The sequence below is a fragment of the Numenius arquata genome, chromosome 7 (assembly GCF_964106895.1).
Source record: "Numenius arquata chromosome 7, bNumArq3.hap1.1, whole genome shotgun sequence".
Classification (NCBI taxonomy): domain Eukaryota; kingdom Metazoa; phylum Chordata; class Aves; order Charadriiformes; family Scolopacidae; genus Numenius; species Numenius arquata.
In genome coordinates, this window is record NC_133582.1 from 54341041 (window position 1) to 54365977 (window position 24937).

At 38.8% G+C, this 24937-nt stretch overlaps 1 protein-coding gene across 4 annotated transcripts; it reads left to right on the top strand.

Annotated features, from left to right (window-relative positions):
• The first annotated feature begins 1189 nt into the window (after positions 1 to 1189).
• TRA2A (transformer 2 alpha homolog) lies at positions 1190 to 24346 on the top strand. Of its 4 annotated transcripts, XM_074150246.1 has the most exons (9): positions 1393 to 1426; positions 10012 to 10323; positions 10603 to 10736; positions 11795 to 11966; positions 13162 to 13350; positions 21698 to 21813; positions 22313 to 22420; positions 23114 to 23181; positions 23366 to 24346. In XM_074150246.1, exons 4-9 carry the CDS (start codon positions 11934 to 11936, stop codon positions 23374 to 23376), a joined length of 525 nt encoding a protein of 174 aa, XP_074006347.1. In that variant the 5' UTR covers positions 1393 to 1426; positions 10012 to 10323; positions 10603 to 10736; positions 11795 to 11933; the 3' UTR covers positions 23377 to 24346. The 4 variants fall into 4 exon arrangements, with proteins under 4 accessions (XP_074006346.1, XP_074006345.1, XP_074006347.1 ...); XM_074150245.1 differs by lacking the exon at positions 10012 to 10323 and having other exon boundaries at positions 1190 to 1426; positions 11867 to 11966; XM_074150244.1 differs by lacking the exon at positions 10012 to 10323 and having other exon boundaries at positions 1204 to 1426.
• The last annotated feature ends 591 nt before the right edge of the window (positions 24347 to 24937 follow it).

Genomic DNA, 24937 nt, shown 5'->3' on the forward strand with positions numbered 1-24937 from the left:
CTCCGCTGGGACACCTTGCCAAGAGGGCTGTGCTCCCACAGCAGCTGTTGGAAACCCAACGTCATGGGCTGTGGAAGGAGAAGCAACCATTGCTGGGGATGTGGCCGCTGTCTAAAGCCCCAGGAGTATGCTTCATGTAGCAAAGGCATTTGATTTCTAGGGAAACATCTCCTGCCTGCGAATAATCCTCTGAGCTCCTTGTTCCCTTTCGGGAATACTCACATGAGTACTCAGGCTGGTCGTTCCTTGGTTACAACCACAGCAAACTGAAGATAACCAGCCTTGGCCAGCTCAGGAACTTCTCAGCCACAAAGGGAAGCTCCTGCCGCTGAAGCAGCACAGGGGAGATGCAGAGCTGGGGCAGAAGCAGCAGCTAAGTGTTCTGCTATCACAGCTGGCAAGAGGCTGGGAAAACGGGGAGAGTGCTGTTTCTGGAAAAGGCAATCTGCAGCCGCAGCTGCTGGCCGCTGTCTTCACCTGCTCTCCTGGCTTTCCAGCACAGGCAGAGCAAGTCCAGCGGTTTCATCATCTTTGGAAATTTTCTGACCGAAGGAACCTGCCCTGTTTGGCCTCGGTGCTGGGCCCCTGCTGCCCGGAAGGCGTGAGCTGCCCTAGTCACCGGTGTGTGCTGGAAAAGGCACAGGGAAACCCCGCAGAAACGATAAGCCTTTCAGCAAAATCCAGATTAAAAGGAAATTCTCAAGGTTCCAAGTGAAAATTCGGGCCTTTGTTTCCTGGAAGTACTTGAGACTGAATCACATGGGCCCGTTTTCAAATGTGTACAACAAAAGCAACCTTCCAACCTTTCGCCGAAACAAAACACCGCCGGTAACGGCGACCTAAACGTGTTTATTTTTAGAACCCGTTCCCGCGGTGCGAGAGCAGAACCCCGGCGGCGATGGAAAGACGAGAACCGGGGCCGACGCCGGCAGCCCGGCGGAGAGCGGCCCCCTTTGTAGGCCGGGGTAGGCGAGCCCTTCGCTCGCTCCCGCGGCGGCGCGCCCCCGAGAGCCGCCGTGACACACCCCCCCGCTCCCGCCGGAGGGGCGCGCGCACGCGTGTGGGGGGGATGCGCATGCGCGCGCGCCCCCTCTCCCCGCGAAGCTCGTCGCAGCCGCGCTCGTTATCCCGCCGGCGGTGCCTCCTTTGTGACAGGCGGGGCGAGGCGGGCCCCGCCCCCCGCGCGGTGCCGGGCGCAGACGGAGCGGAGGCGCCATTTTGCGCTGCTGCGGGCAGAGCGTTTGGGCGGCTTTGGCGGGAGGGAGGTGGCAGCGGTGCTGGTAGCGATAGTAGCAGCAGGGACGATAGTAGCAGTAGCGGTTGTGGGTGCAGTTGCTGCTCGGGACTAGCGTCCCCCTTCGCCCAGCCCCGTGGCCAGGACTCTGCCGACATGAGCGACGTGGAGGAGAACAACTTCGAGGGGAGGGTGAGTGGCCGTCCCTACCTGGGCCGTGCTGAGAGGGGGTGAGCTGATCCGGGGAGGGAGGGTAGAAGGGGGCGCTCCTCGCCCTCTGGCCCGGTAGGGGTGGGGGCAACGCAGCTTGTCTATAAAATGGCTTCTTCAGGCGCCCGAGTCTTGACTGGGCCGTGGGCGACTCGCCTCCTTCTGCCTCTTTTCCTCCTTTTATTTTGCCGACCCGGCGCTGAGGAGCTGGCCCGGCGCGGAGCTGGGCCCCGCTGTCTTACCCCTCACACGCCTCCCTCTCCCATCGCGTCTCTCCGCCCCCATCCCCCTCCATCGGGGTGCGGGCCCTCAGCTCTGGTGCTGCGGGTTCGCCTCCACCCTCCCACCCCAGGTTTTTTTCTTCAAGAACGGGGCTTCGAGCGCTGCCGTGGCCCGCTGTTTCTTCCCCCCTTCTCTCTTTATTTTCGTTCCATCCCGTGATCCCGAGCTGCCCTGTTGTCCTGGCCCTCTGTTGTCTGCCGGGTCCAGGCTTCGGGGTGCTCGCCCTTCCCCGCCCCCTCGTCGCCCGCGGGCAGTGCTGCTCTCCCGGCCGCGGCTGGCGGAGCGCGGCCCCGCGCAACCCAGGCCTCGCCCGCCTGAAGGAGGAGGGACCGGGTCCTTTTGTGAGAGGTGCGCTGCCCCTCCTGGCTGCTGGCCCGCCGACGGGATGTTTTTCGGGCCGTGGCTTCTGAAGCCGTCGGGGAGGTACGGCCTTCGTTGTTAAACCGTTGAAACTCATTGATCAGGCAGTTGAAGACTTTCTTCTCTCAAGAAGCTGCCGTGGCTTTGTAACCTTGTTAGGCCTGTGTCTCTCTTCCCTCTGATTGCTGCTGTTTTCCGTGTACACATATGGCTGGTCCCTTCCATTTTCAACGTGTTTTTTTTTTTTTTTTTCCTTAGTGATGATCAGGCCAAGCAGGAAGCTGCTTGAAACAGGCATGAAATGTGTGCTTTGTCCGCACTCCATCACTATTTGCCTTTTTTTTAATTTTGCAGAGATATTTTTTTTTTTTATTCTCTCTTTAAGAGATGCTTTAGAGGAACACCTGAGCATCCTTTTGGTGACTTTCTCTGATGAACCAGTGACAGCAGCTTTGCAGTTATATAGGCTTACTCCTGGGGAAACAAGCAATGAAATTTTAGAAGAGCGGTGTCATGTTCCAATGATTATTTTTACAGCGATATTGTTACACTTTTGTAGTGTTAGTAAAAAAAAAAAAACTTCCCTAGGCTGAGAGTGCTGTACCTGGCTGTGCAGTCACTGCTGCTGGTTCCTCAGGTGAGGTTAACAAAATCTGTTCTTGTGTTGATTGCTTGGACAAAGATGGCTATATAGCCAAGTTCTTTTCCACTAAATAAACTTACCTTTGAATGGAAAACCAACTAAATCTGAGAAAGTTGAGCAACAAGTATGCTTTGTTATTTTTTTTCAATTTTTACTTCAATCTCTCATTTTACAATAAGATATTTTTTTTAAATGATTTTATTGTCTTTATTCCCACTGTGGTTTATTGTTAGGAAATATTTATGTTAGGTTCATCCATAGAACATTTATATTAGGTTCTTTGGATCTGTTGTTTGTGTTACAAAGCTGATATAGCTGTGTGATTTCAGTATTTCTGCACGCTTTCTTCTGCCAAATGTAGAAGTAAAATAATGGTTTGAGAGTATTTGAAATCTGAAAAGTCCTACATAGCAGTTTCCGTGACTGCTACTTCTCAGTTGACTTGTTCTTTTTTTTTCGTGGTGGAAAATCTACCTGTTGGAAAGAGTTGCTGACCATGTTGAGTCTTCATTTGGAAAACTTTTCTCTCCATAATACTGGATTTTCTCAATCAATCTGGCACATGGCAGTGTCTTGTCTACTGGTATTTTTTTTTATAACTGATCATAATGGCAGGTACTTGATTCATTTACGGTTTTGGGGGTTTTGTTCTACTAATAAAGAACATTTGTAAGCAGTTCTTTTTTTCTTCAGTAATAATTTTTTTGTTGTTGATGCTACTAAAATACTTGAAATAAGAAGTCATATTTCAGGCTGTGACGTTTTATATTCATTTTCATTGAAAGTGCTCACAGGCATAAAATTAAGCATGTTGAAATTTGGGGCTTTAGTCTGCCATTCCCAATTGGATGGAACTCTTGGTTCTTCGTGCTTCAATTTGCTATACGCAGGCATGTGGAACTGAGAGAGTATGGCATAAGTTTTCAATGGGAGAAAGAACTGCAGAAGCTGGAAGAAAGTTTGTGAAGAATCTGCTTTCCTGGAAATTGCCACAAATAAGAATACACTTTCAGTTCCCCCTCTATTCAGTTTAAATACTAAATAGTGTGGTGTGTTTCTTAAAAACTAAATGCCAAAGCAGTAAGGGAGTTTTAAGTCTAGTTTAAGTCCTTTTATATTCTATCTATGTTGATTCATATTGTCCCAAAAGCGCTTCAGTGAAAGTTCTTGCAAGTCGTGATGAAGTCCAATACCAAGGTGAAGGTGCTTATTGATAGGTTTGAAGTTTTGTCTTAAAGCAAGATTAGTTAGAAGGTGTTTTTCTGTTTTGCCACTTTGTGAAGAAAAATCGTTCATATATAAATAATGATAATTCTGTTAAATTTTTTAATTTTCCTACAATATGGTCAGGAATTTTACTTTTTTTTTAAAAAAAAGCTTATTTTTAGCAGCATTTAGATACTGGCCATGTACATACTTTGCCTGTAATTTATTATCTTAAAATTATAATGTTAATATGAACAGGAAATTTAGAATAATCTTGGAAATAACTTCCCAGTGACATTGCATAACTTGCATTTCTAAAGTGTTGAGTAAAATCATTGTAGGCATTGTAGAGTTTGGGGTTTTTTTGTTTTTTTTTTTTTTAATTCTGGAGCTCACTCATTTCTTTAACATTTGCTTTAGGAAAAAAAAAGTCAATAATCAAATATGCTCAGACTAATTAACATCTGCTCTGTTTTTCTGTCATTTTGTTTCAACTTAAGCAAGTTCTGTGTTAAGAATGTGGCTGGTTGAACAGAAGAAATCCCCCCTGCAAGCATGGTGATTTAATGGAAAGAAATTGACAGAAGAATTAGAAATATAGTGGATGTGCTAGAGCTAAGTTTATGGACGTTAAGAAGGAAAAAAAGATTTTTAAGTCATGCTTCTTATCCAGTGACTTGAAATTTTTAATAACAGATTGTTCATTTGGTGCACATTCTGTGATGCAAATTTATTAAAATGTGTCCCACAGCAGCAAAGAAGCTGGAGTCTGAACAAACCTGTACTTCAGAAGCTCCACTTGAAACTTTGATAAATTTTTTTTGAGCTTCTGATAACGTTTAATTTCTGTAACCGTAAAAGTTTAGTAGTTTTCTACCAGTATTACTGTGCTATTTGTCTAAATAGATAACAGTTTTTATCTATTTAGATAGATAGAACTCTAGATTGGTTGTCTTCATTCTATTGTGATGCCTCTTCCTGCTCTCTACAAGTCTCACTGTGATCTCTAATAAAGCACTTAAAGAAATACATGATTTTGCATGTGAGCCATCTCATTGAAGGAAGCGTGCATAGTGCATATGTATGCAAGTGGCTTTTATTAGATTAACTATGAACGTGTCTTGTGCTTGCTTCATGAACCTTTTCAGATAACTTGAGTAAAAATAAATAAATAAATGGTGGGGGAGATCTGTTAAGCTATTGTATTCATTCTCTCCTGCAGTGGCAATCTGCCACCTCCGTGGATAGGAAGGCACATTGCTTTCCATACCTTTTGAAATACAGGCATGACAGTATGCTCAGGCATTCTTTGTTTGCTTGGAGAACGCTGTTATCGCTCTGTGGTTTCTAAGGACCAGTGATGGAGACTTTTTCAAAAAGGCTTTTTTTCCTGGTTTTGGGTGGTTTTTGGGTTTTTTTTGATCAAACTTAGTAAGTTCGACTATGTCAGCTGGGAAGACTGCTCTTTCCGAAAACAAATTCCGTTTCATCTTCCATATGTGATAAAGGAGTGACTACAGAACCCTTCCATAAGAGGCATGATTTCAAGCCTCAATGAGAAGATTAACTTATAATTTCAAAAAGTTTATTGCTGAAGCTGCTTCTTGCTTTTATTTCTTTTTTTTTTTCCTTTTAATTGGAACAGTATCCCTGAGAAATGCATGAAGTTTGCTGATGTTGGTAACTTAAAATATATTTATCTTCAAGATAGCACAACTTATGAGTTGCTTTTTGTGTAGAAACTTATTTTGTTTACTAATGAAATATTTATAAAAGAACACCTAGTTAAAGGGTCAGTTTTATTTTTAGTATAGAGTGACAGAACATAGTATAAAGCAAAATTTATTTAACTTCTCTGGTGAGTTGCAGGGGAAATTGGTAGATTCCTGTCAAAACAGTGGTTAAAACATAATCTTGTCCTTTCTTATAAATGAGTTGTCACTAAGTTGTTGGTTTTGTCTAGTGCATGTAGGTGACTGCTAAACTTCTGTTTCTTTCTTGACTGCTTATATTATTGTCCCCTTACAAAATTGGACTTCATTTATTTTTTGAGTTTGCTCAGAAGCTTTTAGCAGGATTTTTATGAAGTCTGAACTATCATTTTGCTGGCTTAGTGATATTGTTAGACTACTTGTTGCCCTGTTCTTTTTCCCCAGTGTGTTATAGGTATTTCTTCTTAACAAGGTTAAGTGAATTTCGGCTGAAACTTCAGGGTGATCTAATTATTTTTTTCTTCCCATTTCCATTCCCATGTTTTGCTATAGAAAACCTAATTTAAGCTTATTCAGGTCTTTTTATTTAGCGTCTCACTTTAAATTTTGATGGCCTTCCTGTCATACTCTGAAATGATAAGCTGTGAGGTGAAGTAAGGCATGACAGAAGTTAGGACAGAAGAGTGGTAAAAAAAGAACAATTTTGTCTTTTTTTTTTTTTTTTTCTCTCCGTTGTTCTTTATCATACCCTCTCATGGTAGGTGGAAAACTGAAAGAATCCTTCTTAAAGACTTTTGCAATTCTATTCTGCATAGATGTGTTTTGGATGCCTTCAAAACAGTAATTACATTGGAAAGTAGCATTTCTTTTGAAGAATGCGATGAAGATAAACAGTAGATGCAAGTTGAGTCAGTTGTACCGGTGTGGATGAACTGCATTGATGTGCCTGACATCATGATGAGCTGGATCATCTAAAGTTGTTGATAGTTGTTCAATGACTGGATTTGTGATTATAAGTTAATGAGGGGTGGGCAGGGGGAGATATCCTTTCCATACCACTTTGTTTCATGTTGCTCTTTCTGGGAAGAGAGAAGGTAGAAAGGGCAAAAATAATACTCCTCAGTGCTTTCTTTAAATGCTTCTAGCTGGACATCTTCTTATCCAGAGAGTCAGTAAATGAAGCTGCAGTCTTTAGATTTTGTGTTCAGCTACAATAATTTCTTTGGCTCCAAGTTCCGCTTCTTGGTGAATCATTAATCCCATTTCCCAGTATGTACATGAGGAAGCTGCTGCATCTTATTCTGAGGAAGCATGTTGTTATGATTGAGATTTATTTTTATTTACGTGGGTTTTCTGGTGTGTTGTTTATTTGTTTTGTGGGGCTTTTGTTTGCTCTTTTTAGTTTTGCTGTGGGGAAAAGTGTTATTGACAGATGTAGCATTTGTTTTGAAAGGGAAGTCTGATATGAAGAATGTTAGGAAATTAGCTGACTGTCTCTTCCTACAGGCTGTAGTGACAGCAGACCTAGATATTTTGACATGGTCGCAGTGAGTATCTTCCTGTAAGTTTGTAAAGGTGAAAGTAGTGACTGGACAGTTGTATAGTGTAGCAGAAGGTAATAAAATACATAATGTTTTGTAAGATAGTTGTGGGATGAGAAACTGAGTTTAAGAAATGCAGTCTTATTAGTGCCTCTTAAATGACTGAGGATCTTTAGAACAGAAAGATGATAAAACATTGAGGATCCAGAGAGAAATTTTAGTCTTTTCTCTCTTAAGCAGTAGTTAAATTCTGTGATAATGTTGGAGCTGAGATCAGAATATCTAGATTGCTTAAAGACTAGTACAGAATTGAGAGATTTTAATGCTTTGGATAATAGAGGTGTCTATTTTCTCTCGTTAAAGATGATATACTAAGAAAGAATGTTAACTATTTAATTTTCTCATTCATATTGCAGAATGGATATAAATTGTTGATGCAGAACAACTGGGTCTGTCTGTGATACAGACTAAAATATAGCTTGCTAATTATTGCCTTATAGTAGGAAGGTCAAGAGGAAAATTCTTTAAAGTCTCTCTTTGTAACTCCTGGAAGCTCTGAATCTCTTGATCCCTGCCTGTAGTCTTGCTGATAAAAATCTTGCTAGGTACTTTTTCAGTGTCATCCATAAGTCTTTAAACTCTTGCAGATTATTGTGATTCCCTTAGTCTCTCCTTTTGAAGCACTGTAGGAGATATAACTAGGTGATCTATGTTGCATCAGAAGATGAGATGTAATTGCCTGCCAATGACAGACACAGTATGCAACTGCTAACAGGTAACCTCTCTTTAGCTGCAGTTTACATCTACGGTTACTTTGTTTGAGGAAGTTTGAAATGTGTAAGAACTTATTCTGTCACCTCTGTCACTCCAATTTTAAAGTTGTATGTTTGTGAGTGTGGCCCCTGAAGGGCTTAAACAGATAGTTCTGAAAGGACTTGACCTACATGAAATGATTTTTTTTGTTTGCTTTTGGCAACTTAATACAGATTCATTGTGATAACTGATACTATTAGAAACTCTATGGGTGCTGTCATAAGATGCTTCAGTTGAATAGATAAGGACACTAACTTTTACATTGTATGGGAGTGATTGGGTCCTTGGTATTTTTGGCACCTCCCAGCACTTCTACATTGTGCGGTATCTGGTTTTTCTTTGTTTTGTTCAAGCTTCCAAAGTTCTTGTTCAAGAATTGATCTTTCAGATGCAAAAAAACCCATGGACAACACATTATCCTCATGAAGGGAGTGACTGAGGAGGGTGAATTCTTTGTCTTTTATTGAAAGATGTTTTCTAACTCTGAATGATGTCACATTAAATGTTCTTGTGTAGTGCTGATCGCTTTTACTAGAGAGGAAAGTGAAAGTAATTCCCAGAGAAACTGGTAATTGTTGTAGGGGATGAAGTATAAAAGGAAGAAGTAAGGAGGCTATCATACAATAAAAAGTACAAAAATAGAGGTGAGGTAGTTAAAAAGTATGTTAGTGGTTTTAAAAGGAAATGTATTTTTTTATAGTGAACAGTGAATTGCAAGTGTAAGAATAAAAACACCAAATAAAATGTGGTACTATTTAAGTGTACACACATCCCTTTGTTTCAGTGATAGTCAGGTAGCTAGTTCAGTAGATAGCCAACTTCATAAGGGTAACCTGTAATGCAGACTTGATTATATGATCCATGTGTCACAGCCAAGCTTCAGATTTGGCCTTCGTTGATAAGCTTGGTAGGCCTATCATCCCAATAGGTGACATTCTGCATGTGTCCCTTGTCCTTATTATTGAGGTGTATGTTAGTAAGGGGTCTCTCAAGTTCCATTTTCAGTGGAATTATTGTCTTGAATGTGAGGACAGCATCCTTTGAAAAGAACTTCAGCCCAAAGTACTGAAGAATTTTAACTGCAAAAGAAAATGCAAATCTGGACATAAGCGGAGTAAGAAATAAATTCAGAAAAACATTATGAGGACAGACAGGAGGAGAAGTGATGCAAATAAAAATGTAACACTAAAGGGGGGGGACTATGCATTTTTTCAGTAAGAATTTTGCACAATTTTTGTAAAGTTACAGATGTATATGGCATACAGTTCTGTAAGGTTTTTTTAATATAGCTGGGCTCCCTATAAATGCTATAGACTATAAAATGCGAGGAAATCCTAAGCTGCTCTTTGCTTATTTTCCTAGTTTTTCTCTTGTGTGCATTATCTGAAACAAAAACCCCTCCTGTCTTTTATTGGATTGCTTTAAACTGCCCTATTATATATCTTGTTTTATATGGATTAAGTTGTATGAACGAAAACAGGATAACAATAAGGAAGAAAAATAATTTGTCGTGTGTATATCTATGTGCATGTATTATGTGAGTAAGTATGTGCATAGATAGATTTTTTTTTTTTTTTTGACTGGAATTCTTTGGCCATTCTGTTGAACCGAGAGTGTCTTAGTAATAATGTGTAGAAGTAGAATTGGGATATTTGGTATTGAGAAGTGCATAGTTACTACTTTAGGGGGGAAATGACAGTTATTGGTATTACTACTTTAATATGCTAATTAGTTTTTAGTGTATCTATTTATCTTACCAAAAAAACTGAAAGGGGAGGAGGGTAGCATTGAAAACACAGTAAAACACCAAGAATTCAGTAAGCTCATTGTTAGAACGTAGACACATATGCAGTTTTAAAGATATTTTTTTTTAAAAAAAAAGTTGTTTTATAAAATAGTTTCTTGCACTTTACCTGCTGGCTTTTCAATTTGGTAGATAACATCTGAACTCCAGCAGAGTTTTATAATCCCCACGTGCTTAAATATACTAAATGTTCTTTTTCCATTAAGGTTAATGTTCGTGAAGAAATTGAAGAGTTTTTTCCAAGAATGTGGAAGATAAATCAAGATAAAAGAAGGCTAATGAAAAGTATTAAAGATCAGAAAATTAAAATTGAATGGGGGAAAAAATTGAACAGAAGATTGGTCAGATAGAAGCACTTGAATGTTTTTTTAAGGCTATAATGAATTGTTTGAATTGGGGAAGAATACACGAAGTATGAAAAATGAAAAACTCAATGAAGAATGAAGAAAAGTAGAAAGCAAGAGTGAAGTAGAATTAAAAGAATCTGGAAGAATGAATGGGTCCTAGGTTAAGTAAATGTATGGTTTATGTTCCAGTGTCTGTATGATCAAGTTGTAGATGAATTTGCATGATTACTTAGTTAATAGAGAATTGGTGATCTGGTTCAAGCAGGGACCTATTTGAGGAAAGCATACAATATTAACAGTGGGTTAGCAAAATGAAATTTGTTTTGGAGGGTATTGCCTAACCATTTGTTTTTCAGGAGCAATCAATATAATAGAATTACTGTACTTTAAATGTTAGGAGTTAGGCATTTATACAACCAATACCATTTTTAATACTGTCTTTTTCGTTAGGAGTCTCGCTCCCAGTCAAAATCTCCAGCTGGGAGTCCTGCTCGTGTAAAATCGGAGAGCAGGTCAGGATCTCGCAGTCCATCGAGGGCTTCTAAACATTCTGAATCGCACTCTAGGTCAAGATCAAAATCAAGGTATGTCCAGGAAGTTAGTCATGCTGTTTCAGTGTTACTGCTCAAGCACTTCTTTGCAGACCTCTAGCCAATGATAAACTCAGCTTTAAACAAGCATCATTTCATCAAAGTTGCATGATTTCATATGGGCATTATATCCTAAAAACAGGTAGTTAGTTATCTGGCTAAACACTGCAAGAAGAGAAGCTATAACATTAGGCTGAACTTTGGGAATTCAGAGCACAGTAAGTCTTTTTCAGCTGCTGGTATAAAGTGTATAAATAGGGAAAATGGATTGATTACTGATCTCTCCCATGAACTGGGGAGGAGCAACATAATACTATGCAATTCCTCTTCCCCCTCCAGAGCTACAAATCCCATTTTCTAGTTTCTCTCTTCATTGATGAAAGAAGGATTCGGTAGCTCTCCCACTTTCACCAGTATGATGGTACAAAGGAAGAGAGAAGATAAGTAGTATAAGCCAGGTAATATTTATGACATATTTAAAGAAAAGAAGACAGACATTCCTCCTTTACTCTGAGCAAGCTTCCTCAGAACTGAGAGCTGCAAAACTGCCTCTGTACACACACACTTGGGCAGGAAAGAGCGGAGAGCACTTGAGAAGTGCTTGAGCAGCGCTTTTTTTTGATCTTGAATAATTTTCAAGCCTAGGTGAGCTTCATTTGTAGATACTGCAGCACTGTGATGCTGCTAGATCTTTCCATTTTTCAGCCAAGATAGTATTTTAGAGTGTGGCGTGTCTGGTTTCTGTATCATTGTGGAATTGTTAGTTACATGTGCAGCCAAGGCTGATAAAAGTTTAAACTTTCAACTTCCTGAAAACATCATGAATATAAGCCTTATTGTGTGCAAGAAGCACTCTCGCAAAGTTAAAAATTGTGCTACTAAGCAGGTTATTAGAGATCCGTGCAATCTTTAGATGTGCAAAGTAGAAGAAACTTAACAATTTTAATTGTAGACAGCTTCTTAAGAAAAGATTTTTCTCTAGGAAATGTAAGGCTTACAATTCAGTACATTATGTGCATGTGGCCTAACTAAAAGCTTTCTCTTTGTTGAAGATCCAGGTCCAGAAGACATTCGCACAGACGTTACACTCGTTCCAGATCCCATTCCCATTCTCATTCCCATAGGAGACGTTCTCGAAGCAGATCATACACACCAGAATACCGTCGTCGAAGGAGCCGTAGTCATTCTCCAATGTCCAACAGGAGAAGGCACACTGGCAGCAGAGTATGTCATGTTCATTAAGGCTGAATGTCAACAAAACGATTGCTACCTGCATCAGTGTAGTCCAGGGTACCTGCAGGCTGAATTTGACCTGCTGTCTTGTCACTGGAAGATACGGCGGTTGCGGGTGAGGGGGGAGGCAGCAATCTCTGTACTTACAGCTGGGCACTTATTTCTTGGGCCTGCAACTGGTAGGGTAGCTGTAGAAATACCGTTGCAAGTGAGTATGTGAAGATAGGGTGACATCTGCTTCTCTCTGCTCTAAAAGTTGAACCTTTCTTATTTGCTCTTTGTTACAGTTCCAAGTATATGTACCCCCTACAAAACCGAGACCCTTTCTGTGCATGCTTGCAACCTGACAGTATTAAGATTGACTAGAGGAGCCAAAGAATAAAATTCTCAAGTGTTTATTTGCTTATAACTTACAGCATGTGGTGTTGAAGGTTGCTTGTGATTTTGTATGCCTGAGTAATTAATTTGGTTTAACTTGAAGAAATAAACTCATGTGTTATCAGCTGATGTGTAAATCTTAATAGACTAGGAAAATGTACAGTTACAAAAAGGATCAGTAAGCCTCTCAAAATGTAAATGAGAAATATCTCTGTATGGACAGGAGGGAAGTATAGGTACACCAACCAAGATACTAATCCTAGGTCATTCTGAGAGATTTCTCCCAGGGGCCTGCCTTATAGTCCATTTCAGCGCCTTAGCTTCTGGTTTCACATCACTTCATGCTGATCTAAAGGAGACACACAGGTCTCCCTCTTCTTGGTGAGGACCAGGGTACTTTTTTGATCCTTTTATTTTTAAACTGGTTTAGTTTCTCTGATTTTTCTACTAAGCCAGTCAAAAAGAGTATGGTTTGGGGTTTTTTTGCACGCTTACCTTGGTGTGAAGCAGCTCACTAGGACCAGATAATACCAGTGTGAGAGAGAAGACAAGAATGTGTGGAAAAAGGCAAGATGGCAGCAGTGCTAATATACAGTGGCTTAAGCTGTTGTGAAGCAACGTTCATAGTTATGCTTTTTGTGGATTTTTGCCAGTGTGTAATCATGATGTTGTAAATATGAATCTAATGTCTTGAAAAATTGGCAGGTTTTCTTCAGATTAAAATTTTTAATAATTGATAAATTTTGATATGAGAACGTGTAACTTGTTTTTTATAAACTTAATTGGAGTTGAACATTTGTCTTACCAGGCTAATCCAGATCCTAATACGTGTCTTGGAGTGTTTGGTCTCAGTTTATATACTACTGAGAGAGATCTGCGTGAAGTCTTTTCCCGTTACGGACCTTTGACTGGTGTCAATGTTGTTTATGATCAACGGACTGGACGTTCAAGAGGATTTGCTTTCGTTTATTTTGAGAGAATTGATGATTCTAAAGAGGTAAATTCATGCTTTATTACTTTTAACAGGTGTGCTCTTTGTGCATTATCTTCACAAATATCTCTGGGAAAAAAAAAGACCCAAAATATTTTTGAGTGTGTATTCACTAGCAGATTCTCACAGTGAGACTAAAATATTTTGTTTGAACAACATGGCACTTATAAACAGATGAAACATTTTAGTTCAACGTTCAGATGCTTGAGAAAATTTTGAGTATGAACTGTCAGTATTGAATCACTGATGAGCATTGTGCTTTGATTTTTAGTCTGTTGCTTCAAAATCAAATATTTATACAGACCTAGAAGCCTCCTAGTATTTTTGAAATATTTTAAAAGTTAACTTTTCAAAGTAGATTTCTATATCAAAATTCTGAAGATTCTCTTTGGATTTTCTTCTCTAAAAGCACGTCATTTGAAAAGTGGGTTTTGTCTTGATTTGTGCCTTGGTCAGTGACTTTGCTAGTTATGCAGATAGCTGTTTACAGCTGGACTGAGTTATTATATAATTGATCTATAAGGAAAGAATCAAAGGATATGAACAGCACCTTGTATTATGGTTCGCCACATTAAGCAGTACTTTTTTACCTGTGTGAGGATACTGTGAACTGTACTACATTTACTGAAATTTGTAGGTGAAATTGCTGTTAAAAGTAAAGACATCCTTTTTTTTTTTTTTTTAAAAGCAGTATTTTTTCTTTAAGCATTCACTGTGGGGTTGTATTCAAACTTCAAGCATCTTGTTTATGGACAGGTCTTGTCTTAGGCAGATGTCTCAGATTTGCTGATTGAGTCTGTTTACATTAGATAAGTATATTAATAATTCCTGGATATGACACTTCTCGCTTAGCATTGAAGGGAGGGAGGGTGACAGCTGTGGAACCTACTATCAGTAGTTGAAAAATGAAGACTGATGCTAGTTGATATTTTAATGGGAACAAACCTGTTTCATGGATGAGTTGGTTGGACTAAACTCAGTGCTGATCTTTGATTGATTGCTGTTATGATGCAACAGAGAATCAGTTTATGGGAAGAGTAGGGTTTGTAGATGTATATATGTGTGGTGGTTGTAGGCGTAAGTGAAACTTCCTTTACTGTCCCTTCTGTATTTTCCTAGGATCACTTTGACAGGTTGAGAGAGGAGTTAATGGAGTGGGTAACAGTAAATCCAGCTTTCGTGGCTTACTCTCTCCTAACTTAGCCTTTTGTTTCTTTGTACTCTTGAGTTCGGTGGGATTTTGAAAATGTGACTCTTTTGTAGAATGTTTAATGTCCAAAATACTTGCACAGTATTTTGTGTCACATTCATGTCTATTTTAAAACTTCGTATGTCTTCAGAAGTAGGGTTTTTTCCTAGTTGCCATGAGCAATGGTCATGCATGACACCATGCATTTCTTAAAATGTTCCGTGTAAATAGCATGAAGTAATTTGTTTAGTATGAAGCTGTTTTGGCAGATACTGTAAAACTGGAATGCAAAGACAAAAAATGGTCTATTACTTGTGGTCAGAAATACAGAAATAAACATAGGACCTTAAGCAGGAACTTAAATAATTGGGAATGTAATTAAACTCATTTTTTTCATCCCCAATGGGCTGGTGCATGAAGAGGGGGAAAGGATGCAAAACCTCCCAACGCTTTGAATTTACGTAACTGAAATACTTTGGCAAAGAGGACAGGAGAAAAACTTGGTTATTTGACTTGATTTCATGGGCCTTGAGGACAGATTTGAAGATGGCAGTAAGTGACAACTAGTGTAGAAAAAGAGATAGAGCTATAGGCGTGAAACTCTGACGGGCCCTGAAGGATGTGAAGTAATTCTCTGTGTGGAAGACAGATCAAATCTGAAAAGTTAAGTGCGCATAAAAGCAATGACACTTAAATTATTTTGTTCTGAGTAAATACCTTTCATCTTTTTTTAAAAAAAAAAAAGAACAAAAAAAAAAAAACAACCCCAAAAATCCCAAACCCCAACACCATAAGCCTCCAAATAAAGAGAATATAAAACTCTGGATGAGGTGTTGAACTAAATTCCAGCCCTTTTAAAGCATAGATGGATTGAATACACATAGAACGCTAGGAAAAAAATGAGCATTTTGCATTACTTTCACTATTATACTTCCAAGAGAGGTAACGCTGGGAATCTTCTCAGCTGACACACTCTCAAACACTGCTAGTATTAAAATTTGACACCAAATGAGATGTGAGTAGTTCTGTTTAAACTTCTGTAACTTGGTTTAAGATAGGTCAGTATCAGTATTGTGTGGATTCTGTTGCAGCTGAAATCCTTCAAGATCTTTGCCCTGGCTCGTTACCATTCTTACAAATTGGATCAGTTCCTGAGCTCATGAAAATGTTGCTCTGTATCAAGATTCTGAAACCAAGCCATGCAATGTTTCTAGCTCCACATGGTGGTATTCTGAATTGTTAGCTGGCTCAACGTGGTGGAAATCCATAGGCAATGTAAAATGGAGGTTTTTTTTGAGGTGAGACTTTGCAGTGTCCTAAAAATAACAAGGGGCAGTAGTAAAGTTTCTTTTTAAGCTGTTTTAGACTTCCAGAACTTCAGATTGATTACGACACCGTAGCAGCCTTGTTGTTAGCTGTTCATGATCATCTTGGTTATAAAGATGAGCAGAGATTTAGCTTTTGGTAACTACTAGGTAGAGCAGCTCTCAGAGCACCACAGTAGCTTCAAACATTCCACCTTAACAGGACTGGGAAAGAAATGTTGGGTGCATGTATCCATTCTAAAGGAGATTTCTCTTGGAATCTCCTCTGTTTTGAAATTGCTGAGATTGAGATGAAACTTTGTGATCTGACAGAATGCTCCTTTTCCATCAAGCATCTTTATTGCAATAGTCTAGTGTTTGCAAGGTAGGATTTGACTAGATTGTTATGTTCTGACCCATATTAAAGATGCTTGTGGACACTCTCTTAGTTCAAAATGTGATAGCAGACAACAGATGTTGAGGATTGACGGTTGTTTGTACACTAGACCTGAGCTTTCGCTGTGCTAGTGTGCATTTTGGTGTCCTTGTTCAAAGCCTATTTGAATAGCTTATGTATTGTCTAACTTTTTCTAGAAAAAAAGGGTATTCTCTTATGGGTGTAGTGGTTTTCATTTTTTTGTGATGTTGTTGTTCTTTACAACAAAAAAATACTCTTCTACGTAACATTTGGTATTGCTTTTTTGTCTTGTGTGTTGCAGTGTCTTGTCTTACGTTGGCCACCCTTCTGCTAAGTCTTCAGAATAAACAACTGTTGAAGATCTGTTTCACAAGACTAGCATTCTTCCTTATATAGTTCTCAGTATTGGCAATGCTGGCACTGAGCCAGCGTTGTGATATTGCAATTTTTGCTAAATTGTAGAGGATATTAATCTGCCCATCACATCAGGGCACATCAGGATGTTTCTCAGGGTTAACAATAAATTGAGAGAATTATGAGTAAAAAGTGCTGGCTGTTCTAGGGAGATAATTCTTCCTAAAGTTACCAGGGGTTTCATATGCCACTGTCCAGCTTTTCAGTAACTCAGAATGTGAATTATTAGTTGTTGTTTAAACTGAGGCTACTGTCAACGAACTATGTGTCTGTAGCAAGAACTCATCTGAGAAGCATAAGCTACAACAGCTGTTGGCAATACGGAATTTTCTGTTTTCTAATGCTAGTTACACGCTCATTATAGTTTTGACCATCTTTCAGAACAGTTTTCTGAAGTAGTATTCATTAGCAATTAAGACAAATTTTATACAGGCAAACTGAACTGTTAACATAATTCAATTGCCAAAGACCGGAATAATAACAGGGTTACTCATTTTAATTTGCAAGGCATTTAATCTGTGGTGCAAGCAGACCAGTTTAGAAGCATCATTACTGACCAAAACTTCTCACATAGCTTGCTGAAGAAATGTTTTAAGTATTGGTTTGTGGTATCAAATGGGACCCTTGATATAACAGAAGAGAACACAAGGAGGTCTCAGATGTTTGGAATTACAAGTTACAGACTTCTGGAGACTCTGAAATACAATGAAATTGCTAGTACTTGCAGAAGCATATCCAGTTACTCATTCTGGTTCTCTAATGTATTTCTTGACTTTGAAATTCTTTAAAGTATGCTTTAAAGAGAATACATTTAATCAATAGATGTTTAAACTCAGAAATTCATATATAAAAAAATCATTGACAATATTCTAGTAAAAGTTTTAAAAACAAAACCTCAGCCTAGAGAATATAAATTGACTCATGTTCAAGGGTGAAATGGACGCTTGAATTCAAGTTGGAAGACTGCAGTAAGCGTGAAAAGCCGGGTTTCTTAAATTCTTTTTTCATCCCATCAGATTTCTTATTTTTTTTCAGAATGTCCTTTCAGATGTCCTCATTAAATCCTGACCTGAACTACTGATACCAGCATACTGGGGCGGGGGGGAAAGCTAATCTATTATATCTGTTCATCCCATGCTGTACCTGTGATACAGTGGAGATGATGTTTTTATTGGTGGCATTAAGTACAATTTGGGAAGGACTTCAGGTAAAAAACAAACAAGAAACCCCCAAGAAAGCTCAATGGGGAAAAAAAAGGCAGTATCTTAAATAGTTATTTTTAAATCATGAAAATACGTTTTCAAATTGAGTCCCAACATAAATTGCTCATGTTGGACTATTCAAGTGTATTCAGTTTATACTTCACGAACTTCATAGTGATGTCACGTTATTGAAGTAATTCAAAGCAGCTGGGTGCAGTTGAAATGAAGGCTTGATGATCTTTTGTACAGTACAAATAGTGTCTTAAACTTCAAAGTAGAAATATAAAGCGGCTGTGACATCAGCTCTGCCCAGTCCCTTCTCCCCCTTTTTCCCCACACCCTTTCCCCAGTGACCACTGGGATTGCAGAGATTTCCCACATTGTTTCCTTGTCCAGGCTGCCTTTTGTGGCATTACCCAGATGGAAAGATTATTTAATTTCTTAATTATTCTTAATGCTTAACTATTTTCAGAATTCTTAATAGCTTAACTACTACCTGTCACCTGTGTAAGTTTGTACATACAATTAAAAGTTCAGTATTTCCAAATTGGTTTTACTCTACCTAAATGCTAGTACCTGTAGAAAACACCACATACTGTAATAAATATCAAATGAAATTGAAATCTGTTAAATTTAATGCTTGCTTTTTGACTGTTTTGAGCCACTGGAGTTCCTGGAGCCATCCTGTAGTTTGGGGGCTACTCATTTTGTCAAACTAGCACCTTAGAGAGAATAATTTGAAGGAGTTTTGCTGTTATGGATAGACTGCTGCAGGTTAAAACTGTACTTAAAGACTGAATTATTACCTGTGCCATTCCCAATCCTCATTCTCTGTTTTCTGACTGCAAACATGTAGATGTGTGTTCTGGCCTACAAAGTCAATTTTTCCTTAGAATTTGCAACCAAAACTGATCGTGCATGTTTATAGGAATCCTGTTGGCTTGCTTGCTTACTCTCATCTTGCAAAAGCCATGCAAATCTAACAATGTTCAGATATTTGGAAGAAAACCCAGTTGAAATAAAAATGGACTGTTGACAGTTAAAGGCTCCTGAGAGGGTATTGTGTGTCTTAAACCCTGGTGTAATTTGATTTTTCTCTTCAAAATGTTTCATTTGATGGCCTAGAAAATACACTTCCGTCTTTTAAACAGTATTTGAGAATGTCTTCTGCGTTGTTAGAGTGAATGTGCAATTTTTTCCCCTTTGGTATTCAAATGTTCTTAACACAGTATTCATGCATACCCAAAACCAGCAAGAAAAGCAAACTGAAATTTGTTTTGAATATGACAGTCTAATAAAATTGTAAAATCCAAAACTTTTTTATAAACTATTTTAACATTTAAAGAAAACACAAAAATGTCAGTAATTAGAATCACTAATATGTTTTTACAGCTTTTGTACAAAATAAATACTGTTGTATCACTTGTTTGAAACCGGGTTTCCAAATAGGGCTTTCGGTCATATTGCAGCAATTGTTAGCTAATAATGTCAAATGAAGTACTTTGTTTCAAAGACTTGAGATGTGCACATTAAGAATGATGCAGAGAATTTGAAAACCCCTTTCGAAAGAATTTCCAGTTACTAGTGACTGAATGTGAGTGATACTATCAATTATTGCTGCATTTAGAATGGCTTATTGTAGGTTTTGGCTGTTCTGCATTTGGGGGATGCAGTCAGAACCGTAGAAGGCTTTCTTATGCCTGTATATCTATTAAAGATTGTTATTTTAATTTTTTTAGTTGGCAGTTATTTCTGACAGCTGTTGAAAGCTAAGAAAATTAAAGTTTTCATATTGGGTAGGTCACTAGACGTTGTGACCGGGATGTCTGAGTTTCATGCATACTCATAACTAGGAACTAATCTTTATCTACTGAAATGGAACATATTTGGTACTTCCAAAACAAACAATCAGGTCTCAAAATTAGCAATTCATCTGTTGCTGGTGTGTTCCTCTTCTCTGTGCTGTTCCCTATGTCAAAGAAATCTTCTTCTTAAGGTGTTGGTTCTTTTAAGTAAGGCAGACACGTGCCAGATGTTCTGGATTTGAGGTGGCTTCTTGTCAGCTAAGCTTATTACTCAGAAAGTTGTTCGATTGGACATTAAAATGCCATGAAGCAGGAAATTCCTTACCTTTTCAAGACACTTTGCCTATCGCTGCATTTCCAGAAAGATTCTTTTCATCATGAAGCTAATTTTTCAGCCAGCAGTTCGCAGCCTTCATTTTTAGGTTTCTGCACGTATACATTCTTAGGTTGTGTGCACAGATTTATTTTCATTTAGATCATCCTTGTGGAACGGGACTTTAAAAAAAAAAAAAAAAAAAGCTAGGAAACTAAAGCTAAGGATCGTGTTTTGTTCGCAAAACATACTTTAGTGTATGTTGAAAGACTTGAAATGCTCTTTAGTTCTGGCTTGCAGATAGCTAAATGTAGTTGTATTTTTATATGAGAACAGAACTCGCTAGGTGGCGATAGAGTATAGATATAAACAGCATAATTCGAACACTAAGTGTAGTTAAATAGGTTAGTGATAATTCAGACATCCCAGTTAAATCATGGGAGTGTCAGGTTTTTGTTTCTTCCTCTGTAACTTGTATGTTAATTTAATCAGGTTCCTGTTAGAGAGCTGCAAAAAAGTTAAATTTCTGAATGGTTGTTTGTTTCAGTATTTAAGAAAAAGAAGAGAAAAAAATGCTATGCTTACAGGCACCTTAATGTTTTGAGGTTGTGTCCTGTTCCTCACAGTTTAATAATGGTTGTGTTCTTTAACTCAAGACTGTTGCTTTTCCACACATGAAAAATAAAAATAATGTATATTGGGCTAAATTCTGTGCTTAATATCACGAATTAAGTGTGTGTACTGGTATTTCAGAGATCCTAGAGCAGCTGATGAAAAAGCTATTAAAATTTGCAAAGCAAACTTTTTTTGATCCTGAAGTCCAGCATTAACTGTTTGTTAAATTCCTACAGTTGTGGTTTCATGTGGGGTTTTTTGGGGTTTTTTTTGTCTGTTTTTTTTTTTAAAGTTACTGTTGGGTAAATATCATTCTCAAAAGTGTGCTGTGCTGCTCTGAAAAATTATTTTCATGGTTTTGGATTTGTGGGAGGCCATTGTATTGATTGTCAAAGAGCAGAGAAGCAGGGGCTGGGACCCCCAGCGAGTGTGTGCAGGGGCTGCGGGCGGGTCAGAAGGCGGGGGCTTCTGGAGCAGGGACCCTCGTGTGCGTGGCTGTAGCGAGCTGCTATTGTGAGAGGGAGTGGGGAGGAAGGTAGTAATTAGGTATCCATGTAGGCTGAACCCGCCATTTTACTAAGCTCTGCTGGAGTAGGTCCTCGTAAGGGAGATGGCAGGAGGCTGGGAGAGCATGAAATGGCAGCCGACGAGCAGTAATCCGGCCATATGCACCCTACAGGAAGCCACTGTTTTGCACAGCTTTTGAATCTGCCCGTCCCCTCTGGGTCAGAGACGGCAGTAGGAAAGATGCACTTTTCAGAAAAAGCTGCTCTGACTTTGAGGTGACCTTTCTGATGGTTAGAAGACGAAAGTCTAGTGAAAGTGACTGCGTTGGTGGTTAGCGCCGTGCTCTCTTAACAAGGGATTGTGTGTCACATTTCTCCGGCACCCCAGTGCGGTCCTGTAACACTGCTGGCAAACGGGCCAGGGACAGAGAGGAGCCATTCGCCACAGTGGGGCACTAGTAACCACTCTAAATAAAACAAGTTCAGGGTTTGTGTTTCTGATGGAAAATAACGTGATTTGTACGTAGCCTTGCACAGTTACCAGTAGGTTGTAGGTTTCATCTCTCTGTTCCTTGTCTCTCCTGCAGGCAATGGAGCATGCAAACGGCATGGAGCTGGATGGCAGAAGGATTCGGGTGGATTACTCAATCACCAAGAGAGCACATACACCCACCCCAGGCATCTACATGGGCAGGCCAACACAGTAAGGAGCTCAATCGTTTCCTGTAATGGGACTAAAACGCCTTTAAACAGTGTTTGGAGTCTGGTTGAAGAATTAGAGCTACAGAAATTTTAGAGTTACACCAATTGTATTTATCACAAAGTTACTAATCTAAAGAATGTGTTACTACGGTTCACCTACACTATGAAATCCTGCTGTAGTTTATTGTATCTTTATTTAAAAAAAAACAGAGTTATTTTTAAAAAAACATACTCAGCACAGTCAGTTAATGCACCCTTAACTTACTGAAATACTAAGGTGCCCATTTGCCTTTGATTTGGATGGGAATTAAGCTCAAACCCCTGGTGGGTTTTCTGGGGTTTTTGACGGTGTTTTTCTTTAAATGTTGCATTTTTAGATTGTATTATAGCATAGTCTTAAGTGTCTGATTTACAAGAACACTTACAAAAACTCTTAGATAATTTAAATCAAGAGGAAGAGTAGATACCTGAAGTAATTCTTTTTTCTCTTTCTCTAATAGCAGTGGAGGAGGTGGTGGTGGTGGAGCGGGTCGTCGTCGTGACTCGTATTATGATAGGGGGTATGACAGAGGATATGACAGATACGAAGAATATGACTACAGATACAGGTACGTAATTTCTATTTTATTTCTGTAGAACAGTGGTTTTGTTGGAAAAACTAAAAAGTAAGGTGAAAAAAATGTTACTCAATTTGTAGGAAGATGCTGCATATGTTACATTAGGTTTTGTGGTATTAAAGTAGTTGTAATCTTCAGTGTTTATGTAATTCAGTTTTACGGTAAACAGTTGGGCAATGGGTTTATTTTGCTACCTGAAGGAGGTAGAGCATGTGCCCTACAAGTCTAGTGGACAGATAGAAAAGGAACTCATTTTTCCATGCTGTGTATAGAGCCAGGGACAGCTGACACACAGTGCTGTTTATAAGGGGCTTATTTGTAGATGGGATTTTTAATGCTTGACACTTTATAACTGTCTCGCTGTTTTGAAAGTTATCTAATTCTAGAGAATGTTGTTCAACATGAATTGCAGGCATCTGTAAAAGCACTCCATGTGTTTGCAAGGCTAGTGAGACTTTATTAAATTCTATGTCTGGGAATATCTTACAGTTTTAAACACATCAAATACAGAAATATAAAAGCATTTGTTAAATAACTGTAAGCCACAGCCAAATAAAGCTGAAATCATTCATGCAGGCCAAGTCTTTCAGTGCTAAGGAAATGGTTCTGTTCTGTAGAAGTGATGTGAATAAGGCTTCTTTCATAATGGATGTTGTTGAGTTTCTTTTTTAATTTCCTTTAAAGGAGACGATCACCATCGCCTTATTATAGTCGATACCGATCACGATCAAGATCCCGTTCCTATAGTCCAAGTAAGTAAATACAAGTGAATAAATAGAACCTGGCTGGCTTAAACCTTATTGTTACTAGTGTTAATCGATCGATGGGAATTCTGAATGGGAAAGCAGAAAAGCTGGGCACATCAAAGCTGAGTTGCTCTGTGTACAGATAGTTTATAGTAATTGTGTTGTTTTTTCTTTTTTTTTTTTTTTCCAGGGCGCTACTGAAGGTGAGAAGAGTGACAGTTTGAGGACATGATTTTTAAATACAAAGTTCAGATCTTAGCTTCCCTACTGCTTTCCCTCCCTTCCTTGTCCTCCATCCAACTCTTTTACAGATCTTTGGTTCATTTAGAATATACATATTTTCAGTTGAAGTATTCCTGTTTTCCATCCCTCTTTATTGTAATACTCTTAAATATTGTAATTGTTGTAGTTTTCGTGTAGTAAAACATCTTAAGTAAGATGAAATAGAGAACCCAAAGTGCTGATACATTTTGGAAGTCATTCCTATTTTGTTTTTAAAACAATTGGACTCCTGACTAATCAGAAGAGAAGATTGATATTTTTAAAGCTTGCATGTCATATGTAATATACACACTCAGATACTTTAATATAAACCTGCATTTCCAAGTAACTCGTTAATCTTTCTGTTAAAATGTTTACCTATTACTTTGATAAACAAGTAACGACTTTGAGCCTTTTCTGTAATGACAAATTTACTTCGATAGTCATGAACCAGAGGATTTTTTTTGTTTTGTCAAGTAGTAGCTTTGAGTGTAGACTATTTGAGCTAGAGCAAAATTTGGTATTTGGCTGACTGGGAAGATAGATCCTTGTACACTCAAAATTAAGGCTGTGTTTTATAGATAAAGTTTCTGGACTGCTACACAGTGGATAACATTTGAAGATAAAACTGTAAAAACCCTGGGGGTTTTATTGTACTTGTTGAATATTTCCCTTTAATTGGTGCAGGACAAAAAATATTTATTGAACGTAGCAATTAGTTATATAATTTGCTGTTCATGTAGACAACAACAAAAACCATCGCTGTTTGGGTATTGCAATAATGATGAAGCAAGTTTTGTTTCCAGTCCTTTTTTGGAGTTTCGAAAGTATGGATGGAAAAACCTACAACTACGTGTATACCTTTTTTTTTTTTTTTTTTTTTCCCTGTCAATAAAAGTTAATTCCACTGAGATGTGACTTCTTGTCTTTTGTTCTGCTTTGGAATATGGGTTAAATAAGACCCAATACTGCTGTGTGGGTAATAAAGTCAGCATTTTATCTGTCTTCTCAAGAGCTTTGTCTTCCCTGAGAAGGGGTGTGCGTTGATCCGGGATGGCTGAGCAGAGAGGGTGGTCCAGCTTTCTCCTGTGCCATCTTTGGCATTTGCTGGAGCTGTGGTGAGATGGCTCAAGGAGAGGAACACTGGTGACTTTGTTTAGTTTTCTGGCAAGTTTTGCCCTCTGAAATAACTCACCATGTGGCTGGTTGAATGTCAGTGTTGGCGCAGCAAAAGGAATTGGGCTACAAAGCCCTCGCAGCAAAAATCATTTCATCCCGATTGTCAGGGAATGCCACCAAAGGAGTTTGTCATCATTTTAAGAGGCTATGCTTATAAAACATAATTGTGTTAACTATTTCCAAATGGCAGTGCCAGGAAGTATTTACAAATAATTTAACACAAACACATTCAGCTCTTTTAAGGTTTGATCACAGAATTGTAGAATGTTTTAGGTTGGAAGGGACCTTAAAGATCATTGAGTTCCAGCCCCCCTGCCAGGCC

Bases quoted from the DNA above. Each gene is read 5' to 3' on its own strand.
- TRA2A (XM_074150244.1), top strand. From the start codon at position 1,391: ATGAGCGACGTGGAGGAGAACAACTTCGAGGGGAGG. The intron at 13,351-21,697 runs GTAAATTCATGC...TCTCTCCTGCAG, and splicing joins GAATTGATGATTCTAAAGAG to GCAATGGAGCATGCAAACGG. The intron at 22,421-23,113 runs GTACGTAATTTC...TTTCCTTTAAAG, and splicing joins GAATATGACTACAGATACAG to GAGACGATCACCATCGCCTT.